This window comes from Garra rufa, chromosome 3 (genome assembly GCF_049309525.1).
Source record: "Garra rufa chromosome 3, GarRuf1.0, whole genome shotgun sequence".
NCBI lineage: Eukaryota > Metazoa > Chordata > Actinopteri > Cypriniformes > Cyprinidae > Garra > Garra rufa.
This window is the reverse complement of record NC_133363.1, coordinates 11,081,807-11,091,602: the sequence shown is the minus strand read 5'-3', so window position 1 is coordinate 11,091,602 and position 9,796 is coordinate 11,081,807. Positions and strand designations below refer to the sequence as shown.

The 9,796-nt window shown below is 38.6% G+C and overlaps 1 protein-coding gene across 1 annotated transcript; it reads left to right on the top strand.

The window, feature by feature from the left end:
• The first annotated feature begins 427 nt into the window (after window positions 1-427).
• On the top strand, window positions 428-3,932 carry fgf3 (fibroblast growth factor 3). The gene is made up of 3 exons (XM_073837515.1): window positions 428-1,093; window positions 2,242-2,345; window positions 2,679-3,932. Exons 1-3 carry the CDS (start codon window positions 817-819, stop codon window positions 3,066-3,068), a joined length of 771 nt encoding a protein of 256 aa, XP_073693616.1. The 5' UTR covers window positions 428-816; the 3' UTR covers window positions 3,069-3,932.
• Window positions 3,933-9,796: the final 5,864 nt, after the last annotated feature.

Genomic DNA, 9,796 nt, shown 5'->3' with positions numbered 1-9,796 from the left:
AATAAAATCGCTGTTAATTATCTAATAAGTAAAACCCATGTTTTATCATGGACTTTTTCCGTTGCAAAAAAGTTTCCGTTCCGTCACTATTATTGATTTATCTAGACTGTTTTGTGTTGTCAGTCACTGTTTTATGAGTCAGAAACATTCCATACATAAATGTGGATCATTGAAAGCCACGTGCGTATGTCTATGAATGTTAACATCACTGTCGAAATGTGCCAACAGGCATGAAAAGAGAATCAATAGCGGCTCTCCCAGAGGCCAGTGTTCATGCTTAAATATAATTTTCGGATCTTTCAAAAGAAGCAAACTCTGCCCTTGGATGTCTCTCTCTTTGTGATGCGGTTTTCCGCTGTAAGCCACCGTGTGTAGTGCTGTGTAATTTTATCCACGCTGCAACCTCTTGGTTCACACAAGACTGATACCTTGCCTCCCCTTTTCCTTTGTATCAATTGGTCGGGGTTCGGGCTATTGTTGCAGGAGGGCTCTTTTATTTCTGTGCACACTGTCGATCAGCGAAATCTCACGATAGGCTCCCTGTGAAACCGACTGGCTGTTTTCTCCTCCTCGGTCAGATACAGTCTGCCTGGAGAGCAGAGTGGAACCCATGAGCACCAACGAAGCGAACCCATGCTGTTGCAACCGAGCCGGCTCTAACAGATGACCGCGACATATTAAAGGACAGAAGGATACAGCAAGTTGTTTTTTTAATGCTCAGTTGACTGGATCCCTCACAAATGATACTTTGATGGGACCCCGTGTGCCAGATCTTTCTATTCCAGCGAGATTTTGCCGACATCCCGCCATGCCACAATGGTTATAATTCTGCTCTTGTTGTTACTGAGCTCTTTGGATCCGAGTTTACAGGAATCTCTGGCTCCGAGGCTGAGCAGGACCCCAAGAGCGCCTTGTGCCAGGGGCCAGGCGTGTGACCCAAGGCAGCGGCGAGATGCTGGCGGACGCGGCGGGGTTTACGAACACCTCGGAGGAGCTCCAAGACGCAGGAAACTTTACTGCGCCACAAAATATCATTTGCAAATTCACCCGAACGGAAAAATAGACGGATCTCTTGATGAAAACAACCCTTTCAGTGAGTAAACCGTTCTCGCGTTTCATATTTGTGAATGTCAATTTCTGTGCAGTATGTTCAGAACTCGTAAGACTTGCGTAATTGTGCAGATGTACACTGGAAAACATGGTGCGCTGAAAATAATGCGCCTTGCGCATTAAATAATTAGCATCGAACAATAATTCATCCTGTCCGCTATTAAATAGACGAATATAAAACATTTTAAGCAGCATTCTTACCACCGTAAAATGAAGATCAAGGTAACACAATTTGTAATTAAAAGCTAAAAAATAAGTTTTAAAAATAAAGCAACGATTTTGAAAAAAATCTATATTCCATTATTTTGTGATTTGTGATTGTGAAATTCCAAATTTTACTTTTATTCTCTAACTTACATCGTAAAGACAGCTCGCTGTCAGACAGCCTACATTACAGTCCTAAATTATCGTTCTTTAAATTACAGCATTCGTTTATCTGTCTTAGTTTTCCAATTAGTCAAATCCGAGTGCCCATGCACAATTACCATATGAAAACAGGATTCAACAGACAGTTTAACATAATGACTTAGACAACGGATGTGTTTATCCAACGTAAAAGGATGATTATTCGAAACAGAAGAATGAGGAGAGCCATTAATCAGTGGAAAAAAGGGATGAATAAACATCCTCTTTAAGAGGCGTTTAGTGTCTGTATATCTAACCTGACAACGTATGTTGGGTAGATTGTGACTCAATCAACGAAAAACTTATGTAGGAATAAAATAACATTTTAAAACTGCATATGCTACAACATTTACAATTAATCTTACTGGAAAACATAAATTCATGTGCCAAATTATTTCATATTAAACGTGGGTTAGATTGTAACGTTAAAGACATAAATCAATTATTTTATTTATAGAAAATAATTTGATATTAATAAATATTTTAGTAAATGAGCTTAATTGTTTAATGTATGCAATAACATTTCCAACAGTTATGTCTTTTTATATAATTAATTAATTATACAAATAATAAAGTAAATACAGGCTATAAGTGAATAAAAATACGATCAATCATGATATGAACTCGACTGACCTTGTATTGAATCCTACAAGTTTTTACGTTATTTTGAAAAGCAATAGTAAATGATTTTCCCAATTTTTAACTAGTGCTCCACTCTTTTTCTAGGTATACTCGAGATCACAGCTGTGGATGTCGGTGTTGTGGCGATCAAGGGCCTGTTTTCGGGAAGATACCTGGCTATGAATGAGAAAGGACGTCTGTATGCTTCAGTAAGTGTTATGTCACGTCGGAAAATCAAGTAGCTGAAATTCGGCTAGCTGTGGGATCAGATAACAAGAAGGGCTATTTGAGGCTATCGCCACATGGTGGTGTTTTTCATGCGGAACGAGTATGCCCACATGCTGCTAGGTTACTGAGAGTTTGATTACTGAGTTTTGTTTCCCTCACTGGGGACCTTGTCACTGAAATTTCTAGTTAGCAGATAACCACATACAAGTTTCAAACTTTTGCCAGGTTACAGGACCAAGTCTTCTAGTTAAAGAAACATCTAAAGTTTCTAGTGTTAAGTGTCTAAGTATTAACATTTATTTTAACCCTTTCAGGAAGTCTTCAACCGAGAGTGTGAGTTTCTGGAGCGCATTCATGAGCTAGGCTACAACACCTACGCATCAAGGCACCATGCTACCACCCAGCCTCCACCAACAGGGTCCGGAGCAGGGGGCGGCAAGCGGCGTGCCAGTTCTAAGAGGCAGTGGTACGTGTCCATCAACGGGAAAGGCCGGCCCAGGAGGGGCTTTAAGACAAGGAGCACGGACAAAGCTTCTCTCTTCCTGCCCCGTGTTCTGGGCAACAAGGACCATGAGATGGTGCGCAAGCTCAGAGAGAGCCAGCGGCACCAGACGGGCTCTCACAGAGCCCCTGTCGGTCGGGCAGAACGCAGAAGGCGACGACACAGGGGCTCCAAGGGCCACAGCAGAAGGGCTGACATTTAAGACTCTCTTGACACAGATGGGAAAGAGATCCAAAGCCACTGAGAATCCAAAGGAGTCAATGGAACAATTTTCTTGGGAGAGGATGATTTTCCTTTTGGGGAACTATGTGGCAAGAAGAGCAGAGAATGAATGAATTTCACATTTAAAGCCCAGCTTCTGAAACACAAAGACAGTCCAAATAGGTTCATGTGACCAAATTTAACACTACTGAAAGTTTTGTCTTTTGCGTTTTTTTCATGTTCACACTTTTTAAAGTCTGCTAAAGACATGTAATTATTGTACATAGCTGTACAGTCATTTACTTTTTTATGTGAGCAAGATAACATAGAGTAAATGTTTGTAATCATAAATTAGGATGTTGTACAAGTGCTTGACAATGCCGACGATGTGTTATGTATTGGACTACGGCTTTATAGGTGGTGTACAGACAAGCACTTTTTCCTTATTGAAGTATAAAGTAGAAAAACAAAGATCCATACACATAAAACAGATGCTTTTTAACTTACATGTGATAGCTACTGTTCTTAAACTGCAATCAGGAGTACTTTGTATATTACTAATGTAATACATATTTATTTTGTTTATATGTTTTTAAGTTATTGATGACATAGTTTCTACACTTCCAAATATCAAAGATTTTCTTCAGAAGAGATTAATAGTTACCATTTTTAGAATAACACTGTTATCTTTGAACTATCGAACAATCCCGTAAGAGTAGACTCTTCAGTTTTCTATTTCTTAATACAAAATTGAGTCTAAATATATGTAATGGCATCAACTCTGAAGCATAGTTTTGATAAATGTCATATGTATTGAACACTGTAAGCTGAGTAATGCATTAAAACGGCATTGTTTGACACTGAAAGCTAAACATCTGGAGGAATGTCACCAATAAATTATATGAAAATATATGTTTTTTTGTTTTGTTAGAGTGGCATTTTGCACAAAGGACTAGAGTGAGTGATATTTTATTTCGTTCCCACCTTATGTATGGAGCTTAATTAAAACTTTGACAGCTAAATTAATGGCAATGGCTGCAGATATATTCACCGCCACTGTGATAGTGATCGCATAGGTATTGAAGTCTCTCAGCGGTCCAGCAAAAACGGACTCCCTCTTGGGACCATCCCCCCTTTCTCCTTAAATGCCGCAAGTGACATCATCTAGAAGAAAATAAAATAAAAAATGAAGCGAGAAAAGCAAAATACGAGCACTTTGGGAAATACCCTGATATTAAATACGATTCTTTTTTATTGTTTTAATACGCACTTACTTTAACAACGTGCTTTGGCGTTTCGCATGAAGAGCGGCTACATTCAAGAACAGAGATCTCTGCTTTTGAAATCTATAGGAGAAAAAAAAGACGTGTTATTCTATACTTCGCAGGTTCGAGAGCTTCCTGGCGGCCACAATGGCATATCTCTGGGGGAACCTGGGAAGCCGTGTCGCTTGAGACATTCTTCTTCCTTTTTCTAAACGACGAGAGCCTGTGATCTGAGAAACAAGGCAATCCCCGATGAAAAAATATAGTCTTAGAAAGTGTAACGCGTTGTATAGTTTGTTATGAATGCCAAACTCTAATATTACTTAACAGGAATGCTGCACTCTAGATAAATGGATCTGTTTGAATGAACCATTGTCTTGCCCTCCTGATAGCTTATTTTTCACAACCCATTCATATATACATAAATGCTTGAGAGGCGAGATCAAAGCAATCCGCGACGTCAAATTTTATATTCTATAATCGCTATATTAATCAGATACCGAAGAGTGCTTTCTTCCCTCACTTAGCTAATGAAAATAAATGATAGCACCAGCTTTATGGTGCGTTTTACAAATATTACAAGTACGAGGTTTGATCTTAAAATTATGGGTAACATAATTCAGATACATTTTTCTAAAAATAAAAGCTGCATTTGGATCCAAAAGTGTTGTATAAACAAACTTTTTTTGAAAAAAATAAATAAAAAGAAATTTAAGTTTCTATTTATGCATCACTGATCCAAATGACCAACTGAAACACCAACTCTACAGCCAGCTCAAGAACTTTCTACAAAGAAAAAAAAGGTTTGCTTATTTAAATATAAATCTGAGGGCCAGAAGACCTTAAGATACAAAAATGGGTTGCAGAAGCTAATGAAATTACAAAAAATCGTTGAACCTGCGTGCAAAGTTTTTCATGCTCTTTGGTCCTAGATCTAACTACCTATTCAGGCACACGACGCCCCTATTAGTTCAGTGGCATATAACAAGTAAACAGAGACCCAGGGGTTAAGGTTCAGCGTCCCGATCGAGCGACTTCTGATGACCTGCCTTCAACAATGATGCGTCTGCCGCCATGTCGAGGGCATATAAGCGCTCATTAACCCTGCTGCCAAAAAAACCATAAGGCCATAAGATCAGGCCGTAGGGTCATCTTGAGATTACACCTCACGTATATAATTTGTAAATAAATAAACAAATATTCCAAAATAATTCAAATGTTTTTAAATCTTTTGATAATTAAATTACCCAACGAGTGCTTTTTAGAAATTACTTTAAGCCGCGCACTAGTGAAAACCGCTCCAATTAAAATCACTGCGATTCAGTCTCATTCTTCTCCGGCCCGAGGGCCTCAAAGGGCTGCTCCTCGTGCCCATCTAATTGGTATCGTCAGGAATTCCTCAAGTATTGACCCAGCGGAGCCTGAGGGGTCTTTGTTCGTACAGACAGGCCTCCTACTGGCCATCTTTGTGGACCTTGTGGAGTTGCTGACCTCTGCACTAACATCACACCATATTGCTTCCAGCTTGACTGCTTTTTTAAGCGATACATTTATTAATGCTGATAGCTTATCCGATAAAATGACACAAAATTAAGAGTGTTAATCTTTAATGTTCAAAATGTTTTGTGGGATATTACTACAAATACTATTATAATAGGTTACATACAAGACTTAGAAACTGCTCTGAGCAAAGTAATGATTGATTTATAATCACAGGCTTTATAGAAGCAGTGAAAATAAATTCCACAAGCACACAGTAAACTTTTCTGTCTTTATTCAATAAAGAGATTTGTAAACTTTATAGCAGGTCCTGTTGTCTGGGGAATATAAATCCTGTTTGAATTAGCCACACTAACACGATGTTTGAAAGGTTAATGCACTGACTCCATCATCTCAGCATCGTCTCACTTAGCATTTAGAAATTCTTCTCTCACTGTATTTCCAAAAGTGTCCTATAGAGGGAAGCACTGACTTCTATCCAGTTGCTGTAAAATCACAGAACCTTATCAGAGGTTTGATAGTGTTGTCCTCGCAAAATGTCCTCTAGAATTTGAAGGGCGGGTTGTCACATGTGTTTGACAGGCCTATCAATGAGTTTTTGAGGTGTGCAGCAATTAAAAGCGATAAACCGTAAAGGTGATTAACTTGTGAAGAGATATTAGAGGAGTCACGGGCCATTTAAACACTAGCTCAGGCTCAGTAAATCCAACACACTATCTACCTTTTTCTAACCGTAAGAGTGGGCGCGGGAGTGGCTTCCGGTCTTATCTGCCAACAGCTATTTTTTTTAGCTATGATATTGCAAATTGGTGTGTCTTGCCATTATTTTAATGTATTACCCTAAATATTATCACAGTGGTTTGTTTACTGCAAGCTGTTATTCTTCTCGTTATTTCCCTATAGCGGACAATGAACCGGAAGTCTCACTCATAGGCTTACTTCCACTTACTACCTCACAGTATCACCAAAAGAACCGTGATTTTTCAAATTCTCAAGTACTGCGACTAATTCTATCTCATATATTACAAACAAGTGAGTTTCTCACGCATGTCATGACACATTTACGCTACTTTTATTTAACAAATATATCTTAAAACGATCTCTTTGATTTAACACCAAACTTTTTAAAGCATTTGACTGAACAAATCGTCTAATTTCCATACACATTTGAGAGGCGGAACTGAGGCGGTTGAGCGCGACTGCAGCACCATGGAGAGCGGCTGAGCGCCCTGTTATTATTAAATTCACTTCATTCCGCTGCTTGTATTCAGAAAGTTGATCCAGCTGTTAGAGACTAGACTAGATAACATGTTTACCATGTGTTAGATGCAGCTAGTTCTATATCAAAGGTATTATGGTCTTCCAAAAGCATGTAAGATGTAATACAATGACTTTCATTTATATAAAGCTTTCATTATGGGTCAACTGCAGACTAAATTATGACAAGCATTGTGTGTGGGTCTAAATATAACCTAAAGACCGTTTGAGGGTTTTGTCATGGTAATTCAGCAGTAGCTATAAAGCATTACACGCCTTTTCGATTTGAGTATCCAAATAGGTAAAAAAAAAAAAAAAAAAAAAACTGCCTGTTTGATCAGTGACTGTCCCGCCAACGTTTATATAAAACCAGCCACACATTCTTAGATCAAATGAACCGCTTGACAAACGACCCATTCCTGTGTGCAGAAGACCCCCCCATCAGCAAGCAACATTTAGTGAACCGTCAGAACGAGGATGGGTGGGATCGCCTAGCTACATGTTAAGCAATTTGGGTAACAGGCTCTGTGTCTAGAAGGTATTCAACTCTCCTTTTTGAAGTGAGGAGATGAGAGTGTTCTGTCTGGAGGAAACGTTGTCATGCGAAACAAAGGCGGGGCAAGCAAGAGTTATGGCAAGGGAACTTTTTGTTTGTTTGGCATAATGATTTGTATAAACAAATCAGTCCCAGAGATGTATTATATATAAACCTATGCATTTTTCAATTAATAAAAACCTTATTTAATTAATGAAGTTTAGGGCGTTTTACCACTCAAAACACAAAGTCATTGGAGTGGATATAACAAATGATCATTTTTGTAGCCTATGAAAATAATTCTATTTTATTGTAGTTTGTGCCTAAAATGGTTAAATGTTATGCAGGAACAAGTCAAAATGTGAAAAATAAAATAAAATAATTACAAATTAAGTAAAAAACTGTCTGGTGCGCCCATGTATTTAGAAATGGTAAAGCTATAACACAATATCTGCAAATAAATGATTTTAGAGCTTACTTTACTTCATGATAAACTCATTTTTAATTGAAAACGGTGGGTAAATACTTTGAACCAACTTCTGCACATGGGATTTTTAAGGGATGCACGGGTGTCCTAACAGAGTAACCACAGGTAGTTCATCAAATTAACAAACACCTGTCTTAATATTGAACATCAAATCTATTGTTTAATTATTTGGAAATGTGAACTTATTTTTGTTTTGCATGAAAATTGTGGTTATGCTTTCATTGATCATGTAACGCGAATATATTCGGTAAAAGTGTCCAAATACTTTTGTGCTGTAGTTGTACTGTCCTTGAAGAGGAACTTGTTTGTTTGTAAACAACAGAATATAAAAGAGTCCTTTTCCTATAAACGGATGTGTAATTAAAACCTCTGAGTAATTTGCTCCAATATAGTAAATACACCCTCAAGTATTCATTCAGCAGTTAAACTGCGCCTGAGCAGTCGGTGTGTTAAAAAAGAGTTCATTCTGGGCGGAATTATTTTTTTCTATCTATTTTTTTCAACTATCCTTACGAAAGCCTCTATCAATAGCAACGCAAATTACAATCTTTTGAGGTTTCAAGTAGGTGTCTTACTTTTATGTTGATAAGTGTTTTCACCATCCCCCATGGTCTTTCCGTTTCACGTCGCATCCTCTACACTAGCAGCAGGGAGCGCGCATTACCCGGGGCCGCGGAGAAAGCTTGACTCACAGTGTGATGTGTCCAGCGGTTTACACGTTCTCCCCCACAATGCTATGACGCACAACATTCACAACTAGACACTCGTAAGAGGTCAGCTACAGCATTGTCAGGCTGAATTATCTAGCAGTCTTTACGCTGTCAGAGGGATGTGCAAAGACTTCACAAATTATGTTATTTTCATAAGTTCTATGCCATTGCGCATACCATTTCGCTATTTTCTTTTTTTCCCCACAGCATTGTTCTTTCGCGGAACAGGGTTACTTTTTTCTTGAATTAGTATTTGCAATTCGTTCGAATTCGACTTTTGTTTTTTTTCCTGTTATTGTTCAGTCATAGAACGGTCTCCTGCCTGACACTGCAGTCTGTTAACGCTGTGATTTCCGATACATCCTCCCATACATAAATTATTTTATTTCTGTCCGATTTTAAAGGAAGCCTACACAAAGACAAAACAACTATATATAAAGCGTATTGTTGAGAGGTTTTGCAAAGTGAATAGTCTACACTAAGGTTTTGTTTTCAAAAAGCTATCGCACTTTCCACCTGCCGCCAAAAAACTTGGGAAAAGAAATGTGGTTGCCGAAGGTAACCATAACAACTACCAAAAAGTAGAACCATTATGTCACTTTATAACACACTCACATATTAAATTATAGGTGCGTCAAAGCTAAAATGCCCGAGATGACCATTAACAAATTAAGCTTCCAAGAATGCCCTGCTAGTCAATCGGACACAGATTTTAGGCATTATTCCCACAGACAACGGCATTACACTGTCAAAGTTAACGAATGTTATTTTATTGTAAGGGCTCGGTTATGACGTTTACCTCTCTCACCCGCACGCGCGCACACACGCGCGCGCTGTAGTCTCACTGCCCACAGCATGGACGTGCGCACATTATAAGGAATCAGTGTGCTCGGAGTGGCGCAGAAGGCTGCTCCGTCATGCACTAGGTAGTGTGTGATGTAATTTCGCTGCAGATATAAATATCGTCGGCAAGGA

Bases quoted from the DNA above. Each gene is read 5' to 3' on its own strand.
- fgf3 (XM_073837515.1), top strand. From the start codon at position 817: ATGGTTATAATTCTGCTCTTGTTGTTACTGAGCTCTTTGGATCCGAGT. The intron at 1,094-2,241 runs GTGAGTAAACCG...CTCTTTTTCTAG, and splicing joins TGATGAAAACAACCCTTTCA to GTATACTCGAGATCACAGCT. The intron at 2,346-2,678 runs GTAAGTGTTATG...TAACCCTTTCAG, and splicing joins AAGGACGTCTGTATGCTTCA to GAAGTCTTCAACCGAGAGTG.